The sequence below is a fragment of the Musca autumnalis genome, unplaced genomic scaffold (assembly GCF_047663935.1).
Source record: "Musca autumnalis isolate F117 unplaced genomic scaffold, ASM4766393v1 scaffold_5, whole genome shotgun sequence".
NCBI lineage: Eukaryota > Metazoa > Arthropoda > Insecta > Diptera > Muscidae > Musca > Musca autumnalis.
In genome coordinates, this window is record NW_027412088.1 from 142482781 (window position 1) to 142506657 (window position 23877).

At 37.2% G+C, this 23877-nt stretch overlaps 1 protein-coding gene and 1 long non-coding RNA gene across 3 annotated transcripts in view; one reads left to right on the forward strand and one right to left on the reverse strand.

Moving 5' to 3' along the window:
* nvy (CBFA2/RUNX1 partner transcriptional co-repressor nervy) overlaps positions 1–23877 on the forward strand; it is a 207705-nt gene that overhangs the window by 148577 nt on the left and 35251 nt on the right. Inside the window, exons 1-2 of one of the 2 annotated variants that reach the window (XM_073957811.1) lie at positions 16419–17140; positions 17340–17439. In XM_073957811.1, the coding sequence (XP_073813912.1) occupies positions 17340–17439 (100 nt within the window). In that variant the 5' untranslated portion in view covers positions 16419–17140. Of the gene's footprint in view, positions 1–16418; positions 17141–17339; positions 17440–23877 lie in introns of those variants that run through there. The other variant, XM_073957809.1, reaches the window with a different exon arrangement.
* LOC141387717 (uncharacterized) lies at positions 20629–21256 on the reverse strand. Its single transcript, XR_012408601.1, has 3 exons — positions 20971–21256; positions 20849–20900; positions 20629–20786 (listed from the first exon to the last, which is right to left on the reverse strand). It is a non-coding gene; the product is annotated as an uncharacterized lncRNA (long non-coding RNA).

The following is a 23877-nucleotide window of genomic DNA, read 5'->3' on the forward strand; positions in this document are numbered from 1 at the left end:
AAATCTGATCCGATTTTCACAATTTGTGTATGGACTCCATCGGTCAACTCCTTCAGGTATGTCTCGCGACCTGCTCTCGAATAGCTTTGATTTTTTTGTAACAACTTGCATACGCTGCCTCCAAAGTTTTCCAGCGGCAAGTCCATATTTCCTGAGAAAATGTACCAAAAGCTGTAAAAATGTCTACGGCACCATGTGTAGTGACTAAAGCGGACGATAATCCTCGAACTGATCAACCGATTCTGTCCAACCTTCGGCCTATTTTGTCCAGACATAGTTTAAGCTTGAAGATGGGCAATATCGGACAACTCCTTTGGGTACCTCCATCACAACAGTTCAAAAAATTTTTAAGTGCAGTTTAGTCGAAAGTTATTTTAAAAATGCTACTCCTTATGGTCCTGTTTACAGCAATATTATGTTTTTTGTGGGCAAATCCATGCTTCCTGACATAGGAATCCAAAACCTCGTTGGCCACACCATAACAACCTTGGTGTGAATCAAAACACAACATTGTTGGCATTATTCTGCAGGAAAAAAATATCACTGGCTTCGTGCCGCCAGTACTGGATGGTGTGAAACTAAACATTTCTTCGGAAGCGAAGTAGTAAGATGGAAAAGAAACACTTAGGAACGCACAAAGAGAGGCTTGATTGATGTGATATTACTGTAAGAACTCCATAACCAACTTTAACCAATTGATGTCTGATCTGGCATCCCCTTATTAATAATTCGAACCTGTCTAAGCTAGCTTCTGGATAGCGGGCTGCATCAGTTCTTATTACTGAAACAGTAAAAACACTCCTCAGACGGCTTTAAATGCTGTACTGAACATTCAACATCTGGGTATTCCGATTCAGCATCAAGCATGCGATTCAGCTTTACACATGGCATATGCATGCAAACGTCCTGCAACGGATAGGGTGACAAGTTGGTCTAAGTGACAGAGGGCATGAAATCGATAATATTTCGTCAAATATCGACTTTGGCGCAACTGAGGTCATCATCCCGGATAGGTATGAGTGGGTGAAGAACAAACCAAGAGTTTTGCTTTGAGAAAACAGTAAGAATCCCGAAGGACGGACCTGGATGTAAGGTATAGAAGTCAATCTGGCCAGTAATCTCAGGACGGAGAACTACATTCCCACTCTCACTTAGCAAGCAAAAAATCAGAATTGCTGTAGAGGTTTATATTGGTCACAGCTATGTCAAGTAAGTAGTGGTTCAGAAGCGTTTTTCCTGGTCGAAATTCTGTAACTTTTAAACGGATAGATATATTTTCATAATTATTTTTTTGTTAGACATATAACATAATTAGCTTTCCGGCGAATTAAAAACGGTCATATTAGGACTGGACGTTGCAGAGAAATTCAAGGTCAAAGTTAAACTTTTGAGTTTTTTATTATTTTTCATCAAAATATAAGTGTTTTTTTATATCTTCCTATATATTAAAGATGGTCAAACACCAATGAAAAAACTATAAAAATTCCAAAAACCTAACAAAAATCGAAAAAAATATTTCAATTTTTTTTTTTGTTTTTTTTTAAATTTCAAAAATTTAAAAAAATTTAAAATAATTCAAATTTTTTCAAAAATTAAAAAAATCCTCCTTAGATTTTCATAAACCTTATATAACTCGTATAAAAACTCATATACTGAAAAAATTTCCATTTGTGTAAAAAATTTGTAATTTATATGGGAAATGGTATGAAAAAAAAACATTTTTTAAGCAAGTATTTTCAATAAATTTAAAAAAGTGTTAAACGGACGGAACAGAACGGGAACAAAAGTACATATGAGCTGAAAGAGGAGATCGTCGGCAATCTCTCTGTGAAAACAGAACATTGTTCCATGTTGTTCCACAAAAGTTCTAGTCCACTAAATTTGGAATTTCATAAAATTTAGTACCCGAGGAAAAATAAAATATCTCATGTAGAGTAAACGCAACGGCAATTTATTAAACCGATTTTTAAAGGCCACATTCCTACCTACCTTACAAAAAAACAACGAATACAATATCTGTTATAATTTCCGCGAAATAGCTATTTCTTTCTCCAGAAATTTTTAAAAATTACGTATTTCCGAAAAATGGGAAAAATATTTGTTTTTAGGTGCAACCCACGCCCACACCTTCGAATATTTTGACCTAATCTTTTGGTTTCCTTAGTTTCACTATGTTTACTATCGAATCTCATATAGAAATTAAATAATTTTGACAAAACAACATTTTGATTTTTGGCCAGGAAAATCGAATTCGGAACCATTGTGGGTCGTGTCTTACGACACCACTTATAGAGAAGTTGTACTTACTTACTTAGTTGGCCCATTACAGAACATTTGTTCCATAGACCGAACTAAGAAAAGATCTCCATTTCTCTCTGTTTTTCGCTTGACTTTTTGGAATACCGCGCCTTTCCATTTCTTCATCCATTTGTTTGCTCCATCGAAGCTTAGGCCTGCCGATTCTGCGTGCACCGCCATGTGGCATGTATTCATACGCCTTTTTTGTACATGGATGGAATATTCAGGAAATGTCGCCTGTATTACGCTGAGGTGCATTTTGCCACCGTTGGAAAGTATGATGGTTTTCCCGGCATGGGAATCGAAACCGGTCATACATAATGCAAGTCGGACGAGCCTTACTATTGCACCACAATGGCTTGGTTGACTTCCCAGCAAACCAAATGTCTGATGTCCGACACGTCTGAACAATTTCGAAAGCAAAGTCGTTAAGATTTCGCTTCGATTTCTAAACGATTTTTCGGAGAGGAAATAGTTCAGATTTTGTACCGATTTCGGAACGAATGTCGAAAAGAAATTTCCTTTCCGAATTTCCCAAGGATTTTCTTCAGATTTCGTTACGAAATCGGACCGAAATCGATCCGATGTCGCTCCGACATTTCGTTCCGAAATTATGTCAACCACTTCATACAACTTTCGTTAAGATATCGTTACGATTTCGGATCAGATATTGGACATATCGTCCGAATTTTGTTCCGATTTCGTTACGATGTTGGTACGATTGGTTTGCTGGGTTACTACATCACTAATACATATTCGAAACTTGCTTGCTTCCTCAATACGTTGACTTCGACGAACCCGATCTAAAAATTGTTCACCGTATAAAAGTGTATAAACCTTCTTTAACCAAGAGGCTGAGGGCATAACATCAGTTTTTTGTAAGAAATGGCTACTACATTTCCTCCACACTTAATATAGTATATCAAATAACAAAGAAGTATCCACATTTCAACAATAAGGAAATACCATTCGAATTATTTTGTCCGTATTACATTAACTCGAACTATACAAACATCTGCACAATGTTCCTAATCATAACACTTACCTGTACGTCTGTCTAAAGGAGTTACATTTTGGACAAACAACTAAATCACCACCAGCCAGGCAGCCAGTGCTTTCGTAGTTAGAGTAGGTTTTATTTTGCTAAATGTTGGCCCTAAAATAAAACAACACCTGCATTCATAAATTTCTGTATCTCTGCTTAGCATTGAACGAAGAAGGCAGCCGGGCAACATCGGAGCAAATGAATTATGCCATTTTCAAGCAGCGTGATTGAAACTCAATGGAAATGCACGATCGCACAACATGAATTGGCGGCAATCATTGTCTGGCGGCTGTTTAATCTTTTGGATTTGTGTGCTTAAGCATTCTTGTGGCTAACAAGTGTATGTAGAGCAGATGTATGTATATAAGGTTGTGTGTGTTTATAAGTCACAGTGGGTTATTTTTTGAAACAGATGTTAAGCTAAAGATATGAAAACAGAGTAATGGATTTCAAAGCAGCAAATATTAGTTGTAATTGTGTACAAGAAGCCTTTTAGAGATTAGACTTCTTAGGCCTCCCTTAAATAATGGAAATTATCCTTCCTCCTCGAGCCACCGAGGCCTCTGTTGGTTACATTTTAAAGTGAAGGAATTTTTATTTTTCTTGTTAAAACAACAAAAGAGCAACTTCAGCCTCTTTAAGATTATAAATTTATCATTTGACTATAGGCATTATTAAAACTCTCCCACTGTGTTCACTTTATTTATTTTTCAAACCATTAAACGATTACAACAATTTTAGCAAATGTTGCAGTTGTTTTCTCTTTGCCTGTTGTTGTTATTTTTTCTTACATAGTTTTCAATTCAAATCCATACTGTATTGCTTTCATCTGTGTATGGTGTGTTGTGGTGGTACCACATGGTATTTGTCCATCTTGGCCTGTCTATCAGTTGACCGATGTATCCATCTGTCTAGTATTACCGCAAATATGCCTTAGCTGTCCGTGTTTGTTCATCTGTTTGTCGGTTTGCACATTTGGTCATTCTGCCACCACGACGATATATCGGGTGTTAGCCCAAATGTTTATAACTTGTTCCATTCCATTCGATTCGTTTCGATTCATTTGTTAACGTTTAATATGTGTTTGCTTGCGATTTCATTCACCTGTCAGCCAACCAAGCAGCTCGCCAGCAGCAACAATTGATTTGAAACTGTGTTACGTTTCCTTTCAATCCAATTGCTGTGTGTTCTGTTTTGTTTCCCTTCACATAAGTAATTGTCGGATTTTTTCTTACACTTTATTTTGCTTGTTTTGTTATTTTGGAATTTTCATTTTTAATTGATACAATCTGCGCAAGCAGCCCCTCAGACTGATAGATACTTGTTTCTGTTTTAAATATTTGAACGAAAAATTTTTAAAAAAATTAACAAAAATGTTTTGTTTTTTTGTTTTCTCTTTAAGTATAGGGGAACGAAATTGGGAAATTCATTCATCGTTATCTGCATATCTGAATCATATTTGCCACAGACATTCCAAATAAACGAATAAGCTTAATATGGTTCCGTTTGTTCATTCCACGGAATTGTTGCTTTGAACTAGTTTATTCAAGAACGAGTTCTAGTGCTATGACATTCGAGCCAACCTGATACGCTTGTTGATCTCGAGATTCCCGTTTATGGCGTTGGATCTCTCTTTTAAAATCATGAGAATCTCTCCTGACATGCCTAGGTGGTTGAAACCAGTCCATAAGATACTGCATCGGTGTTCTTGCATCGGTGTTATTGCATGGCGAGGCACCGTGTTGCATTTTGGCAGTTTTTAATACCAAAGACATACATACATATTGCTCTATAAGAGAGCAACAAGGCTTCTATATCAGCACCCCAAGTGCTACCGGCCAACGACTTGAGAATATTGTTTCTCTTTCTGATTTTATTTTCAACTTTTTATTTTTTAATTCCGCAGACGACTGGCGTCCACAGTTATAGTTGATTATCCAACGTTTCAAACTTAGCAGGAGTTAAGTCTATTCTATGTCCTCGAATAGCTTGGCATGGTTGATGACATCGAAGGTCTACAAAAGGTCAAGAGCAACCACGACTTTTAGGTCACACGGCACGTCCTGTCTCAGTCCTCGACTGATATGCCTCAATATGGCGTGCAATGCTGTTGTGGTACTGTGAACTTTCCGCAATCCATGCTGATGTTGGACAACAGGGAAACAGCTCTAAACTCTTCGTCACTGGCGACAAAAAGGAAATCGACCTGTTCGATTCAACTCTTCTGGTAATCTTGCCTGGCTACAGTAGCGGGACCACACTGACAACTTACCAGGCTTCTGGTACGATATGGATGGCTAATGATAAATTTAGGACACTTGTCAAATACTCAACTCCGGGTTCATCCAGTTGCCTTAACATTACAGTGTGGTCCTAACGCTTTGGATGATTTCGAGTTTCGTAAGACATCTGCCTCCCTGGTTGGGAGGTTTCTTGTTTCCGCGTAGCACACTCCTCTTTCTCTTATCATTCTCGAGGTGCTCTATAATCTGTGTTTAAAATAACACATTCACCTCTTAGGAGCTGCGAATGCCACGCCGTTCTATCATACTTCTTTATCGGATTCGAAAGTGATTTAGATGCTGCGCACAATTTACTCAATTTTCTACCAACGTGACATTGCTAGCCACTTTTTCCGGTTGATTTCAATAGTAAGTTCCCTAACTAACTGGGTGTTCAAGGCTCGTACGAGGAAGGTCACCACGCTCATTTGCTAGTGCCGTGCCCTCTGCTGGGAAATTTGGTCCGATTTCGGGTATTCGACCAGCTGATATGTAGCGAGCGGCTGCTGCAGTGATGATGCCCCGGAAAGTTCTCTCAACTACCCGAGGATTTAAGGGAATGGACAGCTCTCTGAAGCAGTGATTGGTAAATTCTCTGAACCTTTGACAATCCCATCGTTCAAAGAAGTACGGCGTTCAGAAGTTATGAAAATGGTCGGAGCAAAACGAAATAACGGGTTCCCAGGACACGTCATTTATCGGACCGTATGCCACAATGGTGGTGTCTGACTGGCTAGCTGTGGCAATCTCTTCTTATCCTCGTAGGAGAGTCTTCATTCACCGCACAAAATGTGGAGTTATCAATTTGCTCGGCCAGCGCTGTACCCCTCTCTGGTCATTCCTAGGACGACATGTCAAAGCTGATGATGAGCATTGAATTGTCCCAGCAACAGATAGTTATTGCTCTCTAATCCCATGGCGGCTGGTTGGTTCTATGCACCGAACTGACTCGGAGGAATCTTCGACCAGGGACAGTCACCTCTACAATTATATGTTTGTGGTCTAAATTTGGGCATTCGGCCAGCAGGTATATAATAAGCAGCTGAAGCTTTGAAGATGTCCCAGCTACCCTGAGGGATTGGGCAGCTCGCTAAAGCGGTGATTGGTAAATTATCTGAATCCTGGTCAATCAACTTTTCCATAATTCAGGAAAGTACCGCGTTCATAGTTTGTGAAATCGGATGTTCTGTTAACGGAGACTACTATAGGGAGGTGTCTGAGGCAACCCAGGACATATCCAGAAATTCTACTGGATACGATTTCGGTTGAGAGTCTGTTAACGGAGACTACTATAGGGAGGTGTCTGAGGCAACCCAGGACATATCCAGAAATTCTACTGGATACGATTTCGGTTGAGAGTCCCAATATTTGAACTTTGCAAGTAAAATATACTATATATGCCTAAAAATGATCAGGACAAGTCGTTTATTAGACCAAGTGTCACAATGGTGATGTCTTGTTAGCTCCTCTCATCTCTTAGGAGCGTCTGCATCTATTAGTATGCTCTGGACATTGCCTAGGACGAAACACCAAAGCTTTGACGTCCCCTAGCACCAGATCAGTTTTTGGTCCTCAAATCCCATGGCGGTCGTTTTTATATGCCGGACTGACTCGGAGGAATCTTCGACCTGGCGACGTCACTTCAACAATTATAAGTGAGATTTTTCATTGAATCGCTGAATTGAACTAGTTCGTGCGCGAGTACACCTAGAGGATCATCCCCACTAGGATTTTGCGTGGCTACTGAAGTTGACCAGACATCACCATATGGTCGTGTTTATTTTTCTAGGGTCAAAATTCTTTTAAACTTAGATCAAGTTCGGCCATGGATTATACCGATCCACTTCTTTGGCTACCTCCCGACAACATTTCAAAAACTGTCGATAAAGTGCAGTTTAGGGTCTGTTCGAGCATCGATTTGGAATTTCTACCAAAGTTAGTACTTTTGGTTCTGTTTGAGTTTTCCCCTGCATCCACTGACTAAAAGTACTGCAGATCGCAATAACTCTGAAAAACCGATTAGTCCAAAACTTTGCACATCGTAATATTTATCCAACACTTATATCAAATTCGAACATGGACTACGTCGCACAATGGTTCAGGAATCGATTTTCCTGGCCAAAAATCAAAATTTTGTTTTGTCAAAGATATTTAATTTCTATATGGGATTCGATAGTAAACATATTGAAACTAAGGAAACCAAAAAATTAGGCCCAAATATTGAAAGGTGTGGGCGTGGCGTGCCCCTAAAGACGAGCATTTTCCCCATTTTTGGGAAATACGTCGTTTTTGCAAATTTTAGCTAGCTATTTTTCGGAAACTATAACATATATTATGTTCATTGTTTTTTTGTAAGGTAGGTAGGATTGTGGCCTTTCAAAATCGTTTTAGTAAATTACCGTAACGTTTACACAACATGATCTATTTTATTTTTCTTCGGGTACTACATTTTATGAAATTCCAAATTTAGTGGACTAGAACTTTTGTGGAACAACATGCAACAAAGTTCTGTTTTCACAGAAAGATGCCCGAAAGTCTTTTCTTCCAGCCCATATACATTTTTTTACCCGTCCCGTTCCGTCCGTTTAACACTTTTTTCAATTTATTAAAATTATATGTGTAAAAATATGTGTTTTTCTATACTGTTTCCATATGAATTACAGTTTTTTGACACAAATGACAACTTTTTTGAGTATATGAGTTTTTATACGAGTTATATAAGTTTTATTAAAACCCAAGGAGAATTTTTTTAATTTTTGAAAAAATTTAAATTTTTTTTTACAAATTTTTGAAAAAAAAATTTTTCGACATTTTTTCGAATTTTTTTTTAGTTTTTTTTTTTTTGGGTAATTATTTTGTTTATTTGTTGGTGTTTGACCATCTTTAATACATAGGAAGATATAAAAACCACAAAAACACTCATATTAGAATTATGAATATATCTCTATCCGTTCAAAAGTTACAGAATTTTGACCAGGAAAAAACGATTTTGAACCACTGTGCGTCGGTCAACTTACTCGGATACATACAAAATACATACAAAGTGTTGAGCATTTTTCGAATTTGGTCCTTATTACAACCATATATTTTTATTATTTTCTTCAGAAAGTCCATATTTACTAAAATAATGACCCAAAAGCTTAAAACCCCCACCCGAACCTCTTTTGGAACTTGTACCGGGAAAACTATTTTGTTAGGAGTAATGTCGATTACTCGTTGGGCGGAAAGGCCAAAGGAGGAGGAGCGTAACATCAATCAAAGTGTAAATGTGGGGAACGATGTATCAAATTGAATAATCGCATCACAAAAGTTTTTTTTCCTAACATTGCACGATGGGGCCAATAGCAGGTTTTCGAGGCAAAAAGTCAATTTTTGAAGTTAACAATTTAAAAAAAATAATAACGGATTTCGATTGCCAACACTCTGAATCACTAAAAATAAAAAAATAAATCAATCTGGTAATATCACATAGCGACATACTGATCTGGCAATGGTGACATATTTTCTTATGCATCATTTTCCGACATTCATTATAAATAAGTAGTGAAAGCATTTTAGGCGCCAAAATGAACATTTCAACATTTTTATATTTTTTAAACATGGAAAGCTCTTCAATGGGTATGTAAAATAAGATAGTGTTAACAAATAATAAAAATGTTATGTGTGGTAAATGTATTTTTGAGTTAAGATGTTATGTCTTTTATGGAGTATTTTGCTTTGTTATCCATGTGTTCTCTGGAGTATAACTTTTGAGATCTAGGTAGATCTAGGATTTTATATATATGTGGTGAAAGGTATTAATGTGTACTATCATTTTGTGAAAAAATTAGCTGCGCCTAGCTGCGCCTTTTCATAAAAATCTGATTTCAGATGTCGTAATAGTTAAAAATATGGACATTTTTATGTTTTGGTTGGAGAAACCCATTAATGTTATCAATTGGATTTCGGAAAAATTTAATAGATGTATATAATAATAATATATAATTTCCAAGACATCGCAGACAAACTTTGGCTTTTGTAGCGGAATCTTAGCCGATTTTACTAAATTTAGAACCTTGTTTTATTAACTTATAACAAACCACAGAGAAAACCATGAAATTTGAACATATGTATATAGGGGAGCTATTTCTATATCTGAACCGATTTCAATATAACTTGAAAAACTTATTTGTAGTCCGAATTCCGTAACTTTTTCCAAATTTTATTGTAATTTGATGGAATTTGCATGCTTGGTCAATCATTTGCCTGAAATCGGGCGAACATATATATGGAAGCTATATCCAATTCTGAACCGATTTCAATATGATTTGCCAAAAATGTTTCTATACCAAAATCCGTCACACATTTCAAATTTCATCAAGATTGGACATACATAGCGGGATTGGTGACCAAATACCTAAAATCGGGCGAAAATATATATGGGAGCAATATCAAAATCTGAACCGATTTCAATATAACTTGGCAAACTTATTTGTAGTCCTAATTCCGTGGTATTTCCCAAATCGCATAAAAATTGGGCAGAATTTGCGTGTTTGGTCCATCAATTGCTTGAAATCGGACGAACATATATACGGGAGCTATATGTATATATGAACCGATATGAACTAAATTTGGCATATTAGTTTCTAAGCCCATTATAAACATCTGTACAAAATTTGGAAGGTCTAGCTTGCCCCAGTGATTTGTTGCCTCGAAAACCTGTCATTGGCCCCATCGTGCATTGGGGAGGGAACCTGGAAAATCTGCCTTAAAATCACCTATACCTTTCACAACGTAAAGAGCGGAAATGAATATGTTCGCAGACTACACTAGAATGAGAAATAATTCCAACAACATATACAGTATTTTTGTCTTGACTACCAATATAAGGTTTGCACAAACTGTGTGACAGCAAAGCGAATTTTGCACTTATGTATCTTTAGTTTAGCTCCCACATATATCGCTCTTAAGTATAACAATATAACGTTCACAATATATTTTTGTTTTTTAGACTGAGAGAGAAGAACCGGGAGAGTAAATTTATTGAATTTGGCAGAAAAGTCATATTTGCACTTAAACAAGTGGCAGCTAAATGACAAAAGCCTCCAAAAGTATATTCTAATGTCACACAAAATCCCCGATCTACATACATACCAGCCCATGTTGACAATATTTTGCAAGTAGTCTTTCTATTACAAACATTTTTCAAGAGTTCAAACAAATATGTCTCCCATTTTTCTTTGAGTGTATGGTTGTATATGACAACAAGATGAACATTATCTAACAGACACTACTAAACTTAACACAGCAGAGTAGTCAGGCGGTCACAGCTGTTTTTCATCAATTTTAAAAGCATTACTTGGCAGTTTGCTCAACTCAACAGTTTCACAGACAGTTTGTCTGTTTGTCAGGCAGTCATACATAGTGTTAGAAGCAGCAGCTGCTATATTAAAACACATTCATCAATAGTGAAAATATTGAAAACAATGAGGCTGCGGCGGCGGCATAGCTCTAACTATTAGAGCACGGAAATTCTAAAACAATTCACAATTGATGGGGGGCTGTTGCGACTGCTGCTGTTGTGATGAAGAATCCTCCTTTATATCATCAATGATATAGACCAAATGTTTTGAAAACAAATACAACAAATATTATAGATGAAGCACATGCTGCGACAACAATAACCAACCGCAAGCAGCTGAATTTGAATTTGTTTTAAGTGAAGAAGAACTGTTTCATCTCCAGAGAAATTTTTTGAAAAATTTATTCAATGATAAACGTACCAGCTATTTTTTGTTCAAACAGATATGAAAATAGCAACAATAATAAAAATGGCAAAAATAACAGAAGTACAACTAACAAAGACCAGACACCGCGCCACAATTGAAACGAATAAAACATTCACACCATCACCCCTGCGCCACCATCAACCATCATCATCAACTATGACCGACCCAGGCATTTCGTATTGAAAAGTGAATGGTTTTTTCTGTTGTTTTGTTTTAGAACAACAAATTCTCATTCATTCATTGTTTGTTTTAGAAACACTTAAATGTAGGAAGTTAATTAAAAAACGATGAAGCCCCGCCGCCACATAAAGGCAAATACCAGAAACAGCAGCAGTAGCATTTATTTTTTAATTGAAATGATAGAAAAATGTTTTGTTATTTTGGAAAAAATTCTGGATTTTAAATTATTTTAATATGAAATATTTTCCCATATTCAATAATATTTGAATATTTGTTCTCTCGAAAGCAACAGTTATGGACAGATAACACGAAGTGGAGCTTAAAGGATGTAACTTAAGCTGAAATGTTCTAGGTTTTGACTAAACTGAAATCAATAGCCAAGCCCATGTTTATGATTGTTGTAAACAAAAAAAACATAAAACATCACACCTATTTGCGTGGTCAGGGCGTTCACGCCAATGCATTGTATTTCCTACATGACTACTGCTTTCCACTAAGCTAGGTTAGGTTAAAGGATGTACAGCTGGTATGGTTGTAGACAGCTGCTTTACTCGATGAAAAGGGGTCCATTCATAGTGTTGATCCTAAAAGGAGATAAGAGGAATGTAGAGAAGGAAAATGGAGAGTATAATTCGGCCCTGTGTTTCTAGTCTCTATATTTCCCTCTGGAAAAGAAGTAAGAAAGAGACTTAATCTTATCGATACCAAACAGTCTGTGCCTTTTGTTTATAAGACTTAAATTCAGACCGTAGGTCGGCAAGGAATATTCGACCAAGGGCCGTCACCTTAAAAATTATGTGTTGTGTGGAGTTCGTGTTTTTCACCATCAGAATGCCTGCTTCGACCTCGTTTTGGTCCTTGCCTGGATAAAGAAGAACACCGACCGTTCCGTTTTTTTCCGTTTCCAAGATCCGCATCCATCCAAGTTATGGATGTAGGGAATGCGTGCACTTCCGAAGCGACTTTGGTCTTAACCGCGAGAGGAGTTATGTTGCTTGCTGCGCCAGAACATCTCCCAGTCTTCCATCTACAACTACCACATGTTGTTGTTCAGCGACCCAGAAATGCATCGTTCCTGCAATTCAATTGCAATGGTATCCACAATCACCGAAATTGTGGACACTATGAGTCGGAGAAACATTGTGGTCGCCGCGATTCAAGAAACCCAGCTCATTTTCACCTGTACCCTGCAATGTTGCTATGGTTACAACGTTTTACGAAAGAGTGGATAAGATGAGGAGGACTTGCGAGTCCAGTACAGTTCTATCTCGATTGAGCTTGACCCTAGTGACCAATACATGGAATGTATGGTGGCGGCGGTAAAGTCTGGAACCTTCGAGGTATCCATAATTGTGCTCTGCATTATATAACCGTCTGATGCTAGGATATTTTAATGCTCACCATGAGCTTTAACATTTCGTCATAGGCAATGAACAGAGCAGTACAGCGCTGACTGACTAAATTGATAGCTCCACATTTTGCACGGTAAACGAAGAGTTCGTTCCTATGATGATAAGAGAAGAAGCTGGCCAGACATCACTTTTGTGGCACACTGCTTGGTAAATGACATGTCCTGGTAAGCCGCCGTTTTCCATGTCTCAGACCATCTTCCTATCATCGACTCCGTCAACAGACCGCCCGACTTTATAACATCTGACCGCTGTACTTTTCTGAATACTGAGCAAATTGATAGCTCCACATTTTGTACGGTAAACGAAGATGCTCCTATGAGGATAAGACAAGAAGCTCGCCAGACATCACTATTGTGGCACACGGCCTGATAAATGGCGTGTCCTGGCAACCCGCTGTTTCCCTTGTCTCAGACCATCAGACCACCATCGACTCCGTTAACAGACCGCCCCACTTCATAACTTCTGACAGCCGTACTTTTCTGAACCATAACAGAGATAATTTTCATGGACAATATCATACCTGCAGTCGCTCGATATATACCTTCTGCTGGTCGAATGCCCGAAATTAGTCGAATTTGCAGAGGTAACGGGACTAGCAAGAGTAAGGGTCTTACTCTTGAAGTCAACAGACTAATTGGCAATCGTATCAGTACAACATTGGTGCAGTATTGAGTAAATTGTGGATTAAATTACTCTCGAATCCGGGAAGGAAGGATGATACAAAGCGTTACAGCGACAGATCCGAAGAGATAGTTATATTAACCGGTAATTTTTAGAGCGTCGCGAGAGTGATAGATCAAAGAGGAGAGTGTTTCGCCCTATAAGAGCCCTCTCAGCAGAGAAACTGCCACCACAATTTACTAAGGGCAAAGTTGCAGATGTCATCCGAATCGGGAAATCTTCCAAAGCGTTTGGCTCACACGGAATCCGAATGGCAATACTTACAATATTGTACCAGAAGCCTGGTAAGTTAGTTGGGTGGACCCGTTACTGCAGACAGTTAAATATGTGCAGACCGATTTCCCACGTGTCGCGAGTAGCAATGATTCTAGAGGCACTACTCCTCCCCGTTATGAGAAGCTGCTTCCCAGGTGCCCAACATCAGAATGGATTCCGGAAAATGCAATGTACCACAACAGCATGACACACCATATCCACACATATCGATATAGGACTGTACCACAGCAGGCCGTGTGAACAGTTATGGTACCTCCTGAGCAGTGCCTTCGATGTCGTCAACCATGTTAAGCTGTTCGAAGAGAAAACATACCTCCAGCTTTGTTTTTCGAAACGTTGGATAATCAGCAATACTTGTGGTTGCCAGTCGTTCGTAGAATGCAGAGACCGTAGAATTCAAGACCCCTGGAGTGAAACAAAAAATTCCCCTTGGCCGGATGACATCTCCAGAACTGTATATAATAGTTCCACAAAATAAAATAAGTCCAGAAAGGACAAGGGAGACTTCTCTCATGCCATTGAGTTCACGCTGGTTCATTTTAGCTCAATGATATGGGCCCTACTATTTATCGCCGAGTCTGAACGGCGTGTCTTAAGAAACCGCAGTTAAAGGATTCCTACATGTCTGAAAAAACTCAGGAAATATCGACAACATTATGCTGAGGGGTATTTTTGCCACGGTTGAATATTTGATCTTGCCAGGACTGCGAATCGAAACCGGGCATACAGACTGCATTACCATTGACGTCGGATCCTATCGTCAATAACATATGTGAAAGGTTAAATGTCTACATAACTGACTTAGTGCAGTTCTTTCCTACGATGGATATGAAAATATCCGGCGCTAAATCCACTGCCACACTGTTCACCATCTGCACCTGCTGGCTCCCCCTAAATATATATTAGTCGATGGTGTCCCAAATCCCACCATAAACTACCTCAATATATTGGGTGTAGCGTTCGGTAGAATATTTAAGTATACCGCACAAGCCACAGCTATTTGGGACAAAATCAAAGTAGGAAGAATGTTCAGTCGGTGACCGCTAGCACTTGGAGTACTGTCAAACAAATCATTTTCCAGCTCTTATAAAGCGGTAAGCTATATGGCACCCGTATAGTATTGAAATTTTAACGCTATACAGTGGAAGAATAGTCAAACCTACCAGAATGATGCACTGAAGGGTGCAATAGGTTGCCTACTCTTGGCACCATGTGTACTATTTTCATGAGGCTGCGAAAATGTTACCACAATCTTATGGACCGGCTTCCCCCACCCAGACACGTCAGGACAGATCTTCATGATCTAGAAAGAGGTTCAAACAAGAACCTCCATCAGGTACAAAAGGGAACCAACGAGCCTATCAGGCAATCTTGGATAGGACCACTGATTCAGTTGGATAGGCAGCTCAAATGTATATTGTGAGTCGCGTACTCGGAGACCCTTATCCATCGCATTAGAAGAACGCCAACTTCCAAACAAGTACGAGTAGTTTTAGCCCAATAAAGGGCGCTGAAGACAGAATTGCCAGCACGATACCCCACGCATGTACTGCGCGATACGTTTAAGTGTAGTGGCTGTTCGATGATCGTTTACATTTGACCGAAGGTGGGTAGTCGTGGTGATCATAACTATAGCATTAAAATTTTCCTGTTGCTAGGGGAAGCCAATAAATACAGCCTGATTAATGGGCCCGAAATGTCCCAATATTAAGGGCCACCTCATACATCTCTCGCACTAAAGTTTTTAGTAGTGTGCTGTTTCTTACAACGCTATAATTTTGTTCATACTTATCTCGATAATAGCTAGAATCCTCCAAAAACCGACCAAGTGGTAGTCTTGCAATATAAGAAAAATTATGTTTTCTGTTGATGTGTTGACTGTGTTGATTGGTGCTGTCAGTCGTATAATTTGTTCCACTGTTTATAATACCTACCCTCACAATCGCTTAAAAAATTACGCCGGAAACTTCCAAATCATCTTTTGCCAAGTACGAAAATGCCGTATATTTTTAAAATTAGAGACCTCTGTCTGTGTTAGGTCTTTTAGGTCCATCACCCCTGTTATTGGTTCTTCGGTACTGCGAAAGGCTGAGGATATTTAGACGAATGATCCTTTTTTGGTTTGTTTGTATATTTTTCGAGTGTATTACAAACAAATCTTTCAATAAAATCAGCTAAAAGTTCCAATTTTGTTTTTTTTTTAATCAAAGTTCCTGTTCGGCAAACTTCAACATCTGCTGCTTCTGCTTCTTGCTGCAAATTGCCTCATTGCATTTTATCGAAGAATTTTGTTGTAGCATTTGTTCTTTGTTTATTTCGTTGTGTTTGTGTGTGTTTGTATTAATGGAGTTGTAAATGATTGTTAAGCCCTACGCCTCCCCCACCTCCTCATTTACACAAAACAATAGCAGCGTATTGCATTTATTGCCTTCAATCAGGCAGGCAGGCTGGCAAGCAGTACGGCTGGCTGGCAGTTAGTGGTGATGATGGTGGCATATCGTGCAAACCGCGTGTGGTAGCAAGTGTTGCCGATTTGATTAGTCGGTTTGAATTTATGGCTTTAACTATGCGAATAATTCAGAAGAACTCAGAACTTTGTGTCCGGGTAATCAGACATACAAAACACACATGCACAGACATCACATCAATATTTAGCCATTTACTCCATTTGTAAAGGGATTTTTAACAGCTGTTACCACGACTGTTTATTGGTGGTTATTGCCATGGGTATCCCCTTTTTGCTTGGGAGCAACAGCAGCAGCCTAAACGTTATTTGGGGGTGTTGTTCGTTCAATTCCCACATTTAATTTACTCTTTTGACAACTTTTTCACATGCAAGCCAAACCAAACCGTGTACGACAACAATTTCTGCTCTTTCCGCCAACATTATTAGGAACGACATCAACATGTTTATTTTTTCATGTCCGTTTTGCTTTTGCTGATAATATCGACAAATTGTAGAGTTTGGAAAAATTGTAATGTTCGTATAAATGTATGTTTTGTTGTGGATAGATTTGTTGCCTGAGAACATTTTGTCTGTGGACAGATTGATTTTTGGTAGGGTTTGCATGTCAGACACTAATTCCGGATATAAATAAATTTAAATGATTTTGTAAAGGCTAAAGAACAACAAAAACATCGGAGGCAGCAGCAGCAATAGCTATCCATGCATCTGGGCCACCACGTGTGTCCTTGTGTGTGAGTTTTAATAATGTGAGAAATTCATCACTTGCTGATTGAATATCATGGCTCCTTTGTTTGTTATTATTTTTTCATGATTGTTGTTGTTATTAATAATGTTAATATTAAGTTGCTGTTCCGCACGAAGGTTGCAAAGGCTCCATGTGCCTAACAATAATAATAATAATTGGTATTTGTTTGGCTTCTTGTTTTGCAGATGGCTCTCGACGGTAAAACAATTATAAAAGAGGAAATAACAGATAAAGACGCCTATGAGGCAGCAGCATCAGCAGCAAATTCCACACGCAGAAATAAAGGTGAGTAATGTCTCTGATTTTATTGTGTTCTGGGCTAAAAGTTGGGTTTGAAAATTCGGTATTTGTTAACAATTGTTGGCAAAAGTTATTGGGTGTTATGTGTTAAAAAAAAAACACTTCAAAAGTGTTTTAGGAAAAACAGGTAAATTTTTGCAGGACAAACTGCTTCCAGCAAAAACTTGCGATTATATATTTTTGTAGAGAATCATCTGATGAAGTAACTATCACTCTCATCAATGAATACAGACCAATTCTATAATATCTATGATGTGATACCTTCTAGTCCGAATGGCTGAAGGTGTTTTTGCCAACGGTTATTTGCAAACCTATGCTGGAAAATAAATACCCTCAGCCTATGACTTTACTACACATACACTGCCGCTCACTTGAATGTGTTGAGTAAACTTAGCTATTCATTCGTATTCAAATCTAATTTATGGAGGACTTGGGCGTAAATTCCTTTCACCCTAAATGCGGACGACATGGGGTCTCTGGGTCCATGTTTTGATATAGCCCCCATATAACCGTACCTCCCGATTTAAGGTATTTTTTGTCTATTAGCCACATTTTACAATAATATTGGCTGTAGCTTGGCACAGTGAGTTCTCAATGTGTAGAAAATATCCTTGCAAAAATTTGTCAATATCGAGTTTCGAGTATTTACCCAAATTTTGGGTAAAAACTCTTTAACTGCCGAACCACTTGACGTAGACTGACGAAATTTGGCTCAAATCTTACTTATATTAAGAGAATATCTAGTATTGAAAATGGGGTCTCTAGGTCCATGTTTTAATATAGCCCCCATATAGCCGTACCTCCCGATTTAAGGTATTCTTCATCTATTAGCCACATTTTACAACAAAATTGGCTGTAATTTGGCACAGTGAGTCCTCAAGGAGTATAATATATCCTTGCACATATTTGTCAACGTAGGTCCACGTTTTCCTGTAGCCCCCATATAAGGGTACCCCGATTTCGAGTATTTACCCAAAAGTGGGTAAAAACTCATTAACTGTCGAACCACTTGACGTTGGCTGACAAAATTTGGCTCACAACTTTCTTATATCAATAGTAATAAATCTATTGAAAATGGAGTCCCTGGGTCTCCAGGTATTTTTAACTATTAGCCACATTTTACAATCATACTGACTGTAATTTGGTACAGTGAGTTCCCAATATGTATAAAATATTCTTGTTTTCTTGTAGCCCCAATATGGGTTTCTGAAATCGGGAGGTGGGGCTATATCAAAAAGTGGACCCAGGGACTCCATTTTTAATACCTTTAAGACTATTAATATAAGAAAGTTTTGAGCCAAATTTTGTCAGCCAACGTCAAGTGGTTCGGCAGTTAATGAGTTTTTACCCACTTTTGGGTAAATACTCGAAATCGGGGTACCCTTATATGGGGGCTACAGGAAAACGTGGACCTACGTTGACAAATATGTGCAAGGATATATTATACTCCTTGATGACTCACTGTGCAAAGTTACAGCCAATTTTGTTGTAAAATGTGGCTAATAGATGAAGAATACCTTAAATCGGGAGGTACGGCTATATGGGGGGCTATATCAAAACATGGACCCAGAGACCCCATGTTCAGTCCCAGAAGTTCTTTTGACATAAGAAAGGTTTATGCCAAGTTTTGTCAGCCTACGTCAAGTGGTTCTGCAGTTTAAGAGTTTTTACCCAACATTTGGGTAAATACTCGAAATCGGGGTACCCTTGTATGGGGGCTATTTGAAAACGTGGACCTATGTTGACAAATTTTAGCAAGGATATTTTCTACACATTGAGAACTCACTGTGCCAAGCTACAGCCAATATTATTGTAAAATGTGGCTAATAGACAAAAATTACCTTAAATTGGGAGGTACAGTTATATGGGGGCTATATCAAAACATGGACCCAGAGACCCCATGTTCAGTACCAAAAGTTTTTTTGACATAAGTAAGATTTATGCCAAGTTTTGTCAGCCTACGTCAAGTGGTTCGGCAGTTAATGAGTTTTTACCCAACACTTGGGTAAATACTCGGGTATTTACCCAAGTATTTACCCACTTGTTTAAAGTATTGTAAAACTATCCATTTTGAATCGATTTCATAACTTAAACCCAGAAATAGGGTCTAAGATGTTGTATTAGCGATTCAATATAGTAAATACCCAAATTAATACCCACAAATGGGTATTATTTACCCGGTATTTACCCAATTTAGCGAGTATTTACCCATTGGGTATTTACCCACTGTCCATCTCTACAAATGAGCCAAATTTTTATACTTCAATTTTTGACTTTACTTTGCTTTCGTTGTATAATTCTTTTATAAATTGGATTTGAATACGAATGAATAGCTAAGTTTACTCAAAACACATATAATAAAATATAATAATATTTCAACACTTCATATCCTGAATAAATCAGGAAAAAATGAGGTTGACAAAATTTTTGTTGGGGGTTCTATTCAAGTGAGCGGCAGTGTATATTTCTTATGTAGAGGTCCACTGACTGACCCAATCAATATAGTATACATCAAAAAGAAAAGAAATACTTCTAACCCTGCGCTTACAAATGCCAGTATTGGCAAGACAATAGCAAAAATACAAACCTTTTTCACAAATACATTTATAAATTTTTAAATATGCATAGAGAAAAGTATGAATGTATTTGTGAAAATGGTTTGTAACTTTGCTATTGTCTTGCCAATACTGTCTGTGTGTAAACGCCTAGTAATATTGCAAGAATGCCATTTGGGCAGGATTTTTGGAAAATTCGGACCATTATAGAGTTGTAACGATGACTATTAAAATTTTAACCCGGCGTTTACAAATGCCAGTATTGGCAAGACAATAGCAAAAATACACACCTTTTTCACAAATACATTTATAAATTTTTAAATATCCCAATAGAAAGTGTCTTTAAGACAACATTGATGAATCGTGCAGGACATTTCCAATTCGTTCACGACCCTTTGCAGACAGCCCTTTGGAATCGTTGACGACTTTTTCACACAAGTGTCCCAGTATTCATGCACGACAACATGGGCGGCAAGGTAAGCGAAGCTGTCGTCGATGACGACTTGGAAGACAAAAAACCCGTTATTTCGTTGACGACTGCTTTGCAGACATTGTCTTGCTATTTATCATTAACGACCCTACTAAAGACAAGTTCATTTTGTTGCCTTGTGCAATTTTTTATTAAATTATAAAATACATTATGTCTACAAATTTTATCTTAAATTAATTATACTTAATTCCCGGATGTTCTGCATGTCACCACTTTCTTCCAGCTTTACCACGCCTTATTTCTTTCCCCAGTCAACTAAAGGGGCGATCTCCTTCACCTTGTGGATTCTGCAAAAAAGAGATTATAAATGACTGTTGAAAATAACCACTAATATATTCGAAAATCTTACCATATACCATGTGCTTCATATCGCGATTTTCAAAGTTCGCCATGCTTTCAACCTAAATACACGCATTTAAAGAACAAACACAATTAGTTTTTATGAATTTTAATCTACTTATTCTTACTTACCGCATTTAGTTAATGCACTTTGCATAAATAATAATTGTATACATCGTGACGCGGCTTCCAAATTTTATGATTTCACAATCTTAAATTTATTACAAATAGAAAATTTAATATCTTCATAAATATATGTACAATTATTTCAAAGCTCGCTTTTTTGAGAATTTTTTTGAGTTTGTTGCCAAGACAAAATGCAAGACATGGTCATGCAAGTTGTCGTACATGACAATTTCATAGATTTCGTCAACGAATCGTCGACGAAAATGTCATCAACGATTTGATTTTCTATTGGGATGTATAGAGAAAAGTATGAATGTATTGGTGAAAATGGTTTGTAACTTTGTTATTGTCTTGCCAATACTGTCTGTGTGTAAACGCCTAGTAAGTGCGAGAGGTGTATGAACCCAGCAAAAATCCTCATTACAAACCTCTTTTCCCACCCATTATTTTAACAAGGGCATGTCGCGCGAAATATCTGGTTATTTTGTAACCACTGAAATAAGTAGTCAGAATCAACTTATTTCAGTTGTTACAAAATATCCAGATATTTCGGGCGACATGCCCTTGTTAAAATAATGGGTGGGAAAGGAGGTTTGTAATGAGGATTTTTGCTGCGAAGGAGAGGTTCTGGTACATTTCGGGGCTCATATCTTAAAAAGTGTTGGCTTGCCCCAACAAAAAAATTATACTATTGTAGCCATGATTACAACGACAGCAAGCTATTAAAACTTCAACCCGAACCACTTCCTCGAACTGGATTTTGCGGAGGTGGTACCAGAATGAAAATAACAACATATTCCATCTTGCGGTACGATTGATTTCCAGGGCACTGCAAGAACGGGTAACCTATAAGTGGATTTCTGTGTCAAACCGTCGCTCTGCTTCATCGTACAAAATCTATGACAAGCAAATGGGAGTGCAACATTCAGTATAGTAGGGTCTTCGAGGACGAGGAAGTGGCGGAAACGATCGACCACTTTCTCTACCGGTGTACTAGTCTAGTGAATAAATTTACAGGCTGTTTGGTATCCTTGAAATTGCATCTGTCTTTCTTACAACTCTGCAAGAGCTTTAAATGGCTGTGGGCGAATCTTCTTAGATCTACTGAAATTCGATTCATTTCTTCTCCGCCTAAGTTCAATTAATGAGAACAGAACGGACATTTTTTCCTACATATATGTATTTATTTGCAGCCAGTCCCAAACAAATATTTGTTTGGATCCACACACATTTCTAACATATATTTTTCTGCGTGTGTCAATTCGTGGTGTTACTATTTTTGGCCTGCCATTCAACGTCTTTATCGGTGGGGTATATGATGTTTTATACAGTTCTCACCTCATGAGAGGTGATTTTAGCGATTTCTCTGGCGGATTTAGCGGTAATATAATTGGAATAGACCAAATGTAGCATATTTTCGGATATCCGTTTACCTAAATTTCTCTTTTTCTGAATATACCGTCTATGTTAAACACACAACAATTAATTTATGATCAAAAATAATGGATCTACATGTCCACATACCATAAAAGTCATAAAAGTCCTTAATTGCAAAAAATCGCGGGGAAAATCCCACGATTTTAGTCCCTTCTTTTTATAAGCAAACCTCTTTGGGTGCCTTCTGTAAGCTATGCATATCTTTTGTAAATTAAGTTTTACAAAAAATCCTTACAAGATTATTAAAAATGCATGTTCTGTTTCTTTTTTGCAATTTAAAGAACATAAAAATCTTAATTACAAATAATAATTTAATTTTCTTGTAAAACATTCATAATAAAAATTCTACTTTCAAGCATAAGAAAAGAAAAACAAAGTCTCACAACAACAAATAATTGAAAATATATTTTAATTTATATCTTTATTCAGTTTGCAATATTTATGATATGAAAATACAAATACCAACCAACAACTAAAGAAAGAAAGAAACATTTACAGTAAAAACACTCAACATTGAACGCATAAAAGAAGAGAATATCTTAGGACGTTGAGAATTTTTATCAACGAAGTCTCATTGTTTCCTCATGTAAATATTCTGAAAAGATTGGAAGTGCAATTTATGCCGCCAATCATTGTCCCCTCATCACAGTATTCACTGTTTCCGAAATTGTATATAAATTTAAAAGCCTTTACCATTAAAGCGGACAATGAAATCTTTTCTTTAAAAAATTCTAATAACTAAATCTTTAAAAATTATCAATGAACTTTTACATGTTTGTGTATAATTTTTGTTTGTATGTAATCAATGTGTGTGTGTTCTTTTATGTATGTTTTTACAAAATCTTGTTGACATGTTCTTAAGACACTTGAAATTTTCTAATTAAAAATTGTTGAACAGAAAATACCATTTGCAATGTTTAACAATTAAAACAATTCAATGTGTATGTCGAATTGGGGTTTTTTTTCTTTCAAATAATCCCCTTTTTCGTTATATGTATAATCCTTATTATTGTTGTTGTTTGTTTGTTTACTAACAATTTATTCAAATGGTTATTTGGTTTAGTACAAAAATATTTTTGTTTAACATTAAAAACATGCAAATAGAAATTATATATAAAATATTTACAGGATAATACAAACGAATAAAAATATGCACACTCGAAAATGTTTGTCAGTTGATAACAGAAAATAAGATAGAGTGAACTAATAAATGAATATGTATGTATATGGGAAAACATAATAATACCAGATTCGGCTTAATTTCACCCCTCTCACAGTATAGTTTGTCCAATCAAATCGGCGATAACAAAATTTTGGATAGATTACCGATATTTGTATGCACTATTTATTTAAGAGTTCCGATTCAAAACATTTGTCCAATAAGCCGATCTATGAATTGATTTCCAACCACGAAATTCATTTACCTTTTTATACCCTCCACCATAATAAAGAGGTTATAATTAAATTTGTCATTCC